Source organism: Micropterus dolomieu, linkage group LG06 (genome assembly GCF_021292245.1).
Source record: "Micropterus dolomieu isolate WLL.071019.BEF.003 ecotype Adirondacks linkage group LG06, ASM2129224v1, whole genome shotgun sequence".
Taxonomy (NCBI): Eukaryota; Metazoa; Chordata; class Actinopteri; order Centrarchiformes; family Centrarchidae; genus Micropterus; species Micropterus dolomieu.
Genome location: NC_060155.1, coordinates 30,510,273 through 30,511,991, shown reverse-complemented (window position 1 = coordinate 30,511,991; position 1,719 = coordinate 30,510,273). Strand labels below are relative to the sequence as shown.

At 36.5% G+C, this 1,719-nt stretch overlaps 1 gene segment (V, D, J or C); it reads right to left on the bottom strand.

Moving 5' to 3' along the window:
• Positions 1–207: 207 nt before the first annotated feature.
• LOC123971834 overlaps positions 208–1,719 on the bottom strand; it is a 1,972-nt gene continuing 460 nt past the window's right edge. Inside the window, 2 exon segments of the V gene segment in view lie at positions 208–217; positions 1,396–1,679. Coding sequence covers positions 208–217; positions 1,396–1,679 — 294 coding nt within the window.

Below are 1,719 nucleotides of genomic sequence, written 5' to 3'. Positions count from 1 at the left end.
ACGACATGTCTTATTTTATGGCTGCATGCTAAAGTTAGCTTAAACGACATGCCTTATTTTATAGCTGCATGCTAAAGTTAGCTTAAACGACACGCCTTATTTTATAGCTGCATGCTAACGTTAAATGTCAATATTAATATTAATTTTTATTAATAAATGTATCTTATAAGCTGCCTATAAATATTAAGATTTTTTAACCCTAACCCTCTACAAGTGTCTTACAAGGAAATAACAATTCTGTTAATTTATCAATAGCCAGCCCTTATAAAATGTTAATAAACAGCTTAATAATGTTTATGACAGGTAAATAAACATCAACAAGTTCCTAATAAGGGCCTATAAGTGTCTTATCAATAATAAATGAGTTAATTGTGCTTTAGTTAACACTTATTTGTGTTATAAACATCTTTATAAAGTGTTTTATTATTTTTAATTGCTGCTTATTAACTGTTAATTACTGCTTATTACAAGCACCTTCAAATAAAGTGTTACCGAGACATATTTATATTTACTGGTGTTCTTAATTCTCTGCAATTATGCTTTTCTTTCTTTCTGATTTTCTTTAAGTCAGCCAAAGTGAAAGCACTTGTGATTAACTTAAAGAAAATAGAGCTCACAGCCGGATGCTGAGTTCATCAGTCAGTTATCGTCTATTCCATAAACCAATCATAATGTGTTTGAAGACTCCATATTATTGACATGGTGTCATGGTTTTGGGTTTTGATGTTGTTATTTTCTATTTTATGTTGTATCTCCTGTGTCTTGTCTTACTTTATTTCCTGCCCTCGTGTTTTCCCGCCCGTTTGATTGGCTGCCCTGTCCTAATTAGTTTCACCTGTGTCTCCTTATTTAGTCTGTGCGCCTGCCTTGTCTTTGTCTATATGTCAAGCTTTCTAGCCATTTCCCAGTGTTTTCCTGTGTTTTGGATTTTTGGCCTGATGTATTAGACCGTTTAGATTTGGTTTATTGCTGCTTCCTTTGGATGTGTTTGCTATGTGTCTGCCTGTGTGGACCTTGGCCTGCCTCAGCTTGCTGTAAGTCAGTGTACTCTTTTATTTTGAAAACCATAAAACTGAACCTGCCTCTGGTTCTGGGTCTGGTCCACTCCCTCGTGTTCCTCGTTGCCCAATTGAACTTACTGTGACACAAAGATATTATCTCTGTATGTTCCCTTTGCCTATAGGTTTAAAAATCATGATTGAAAAACCCTTGAGGAAGATCATTCAGAGACATCCCCTCCTAATGAAAGGCTTCCTGCTAAGTGTTTTATACCTATAAGATATTACAAATATTTCATTGATTCATGTAGAATATAAGTAATTTAAGACTTCATCATCACACTGAAGTTTAACAGTGTGTGACTCCCTCTAGTGGACGTTGTGGAGTATTCTGTTGTCTTTGCTCCAAAGGTTTTTGTACAGAGTTTTGGTGTTTCCTGTCACTGTGGGCTGCAGAGCACAGTAGTACACAGCAGAGTCTGTCACTGCAGCAGAGGAGATCTGCAGATGAAACTCCTTTGCTGTTTTCTCATGTGCAAAAGAAAAACCTGGTTTCTCTAAATATTCTTTGATGAGAAACGTGGAGATGAACTGGACTTCTGTTGATACCAGCAGAGGTTTTGTACAGAGCCTGAATAGTTGCAGGAGAGAGTCACAGAGTCTCCTTCCAAAGCCAGCATTACATCTTTAAATGGTTTCACTAAATCCTCAGAGGATCCTG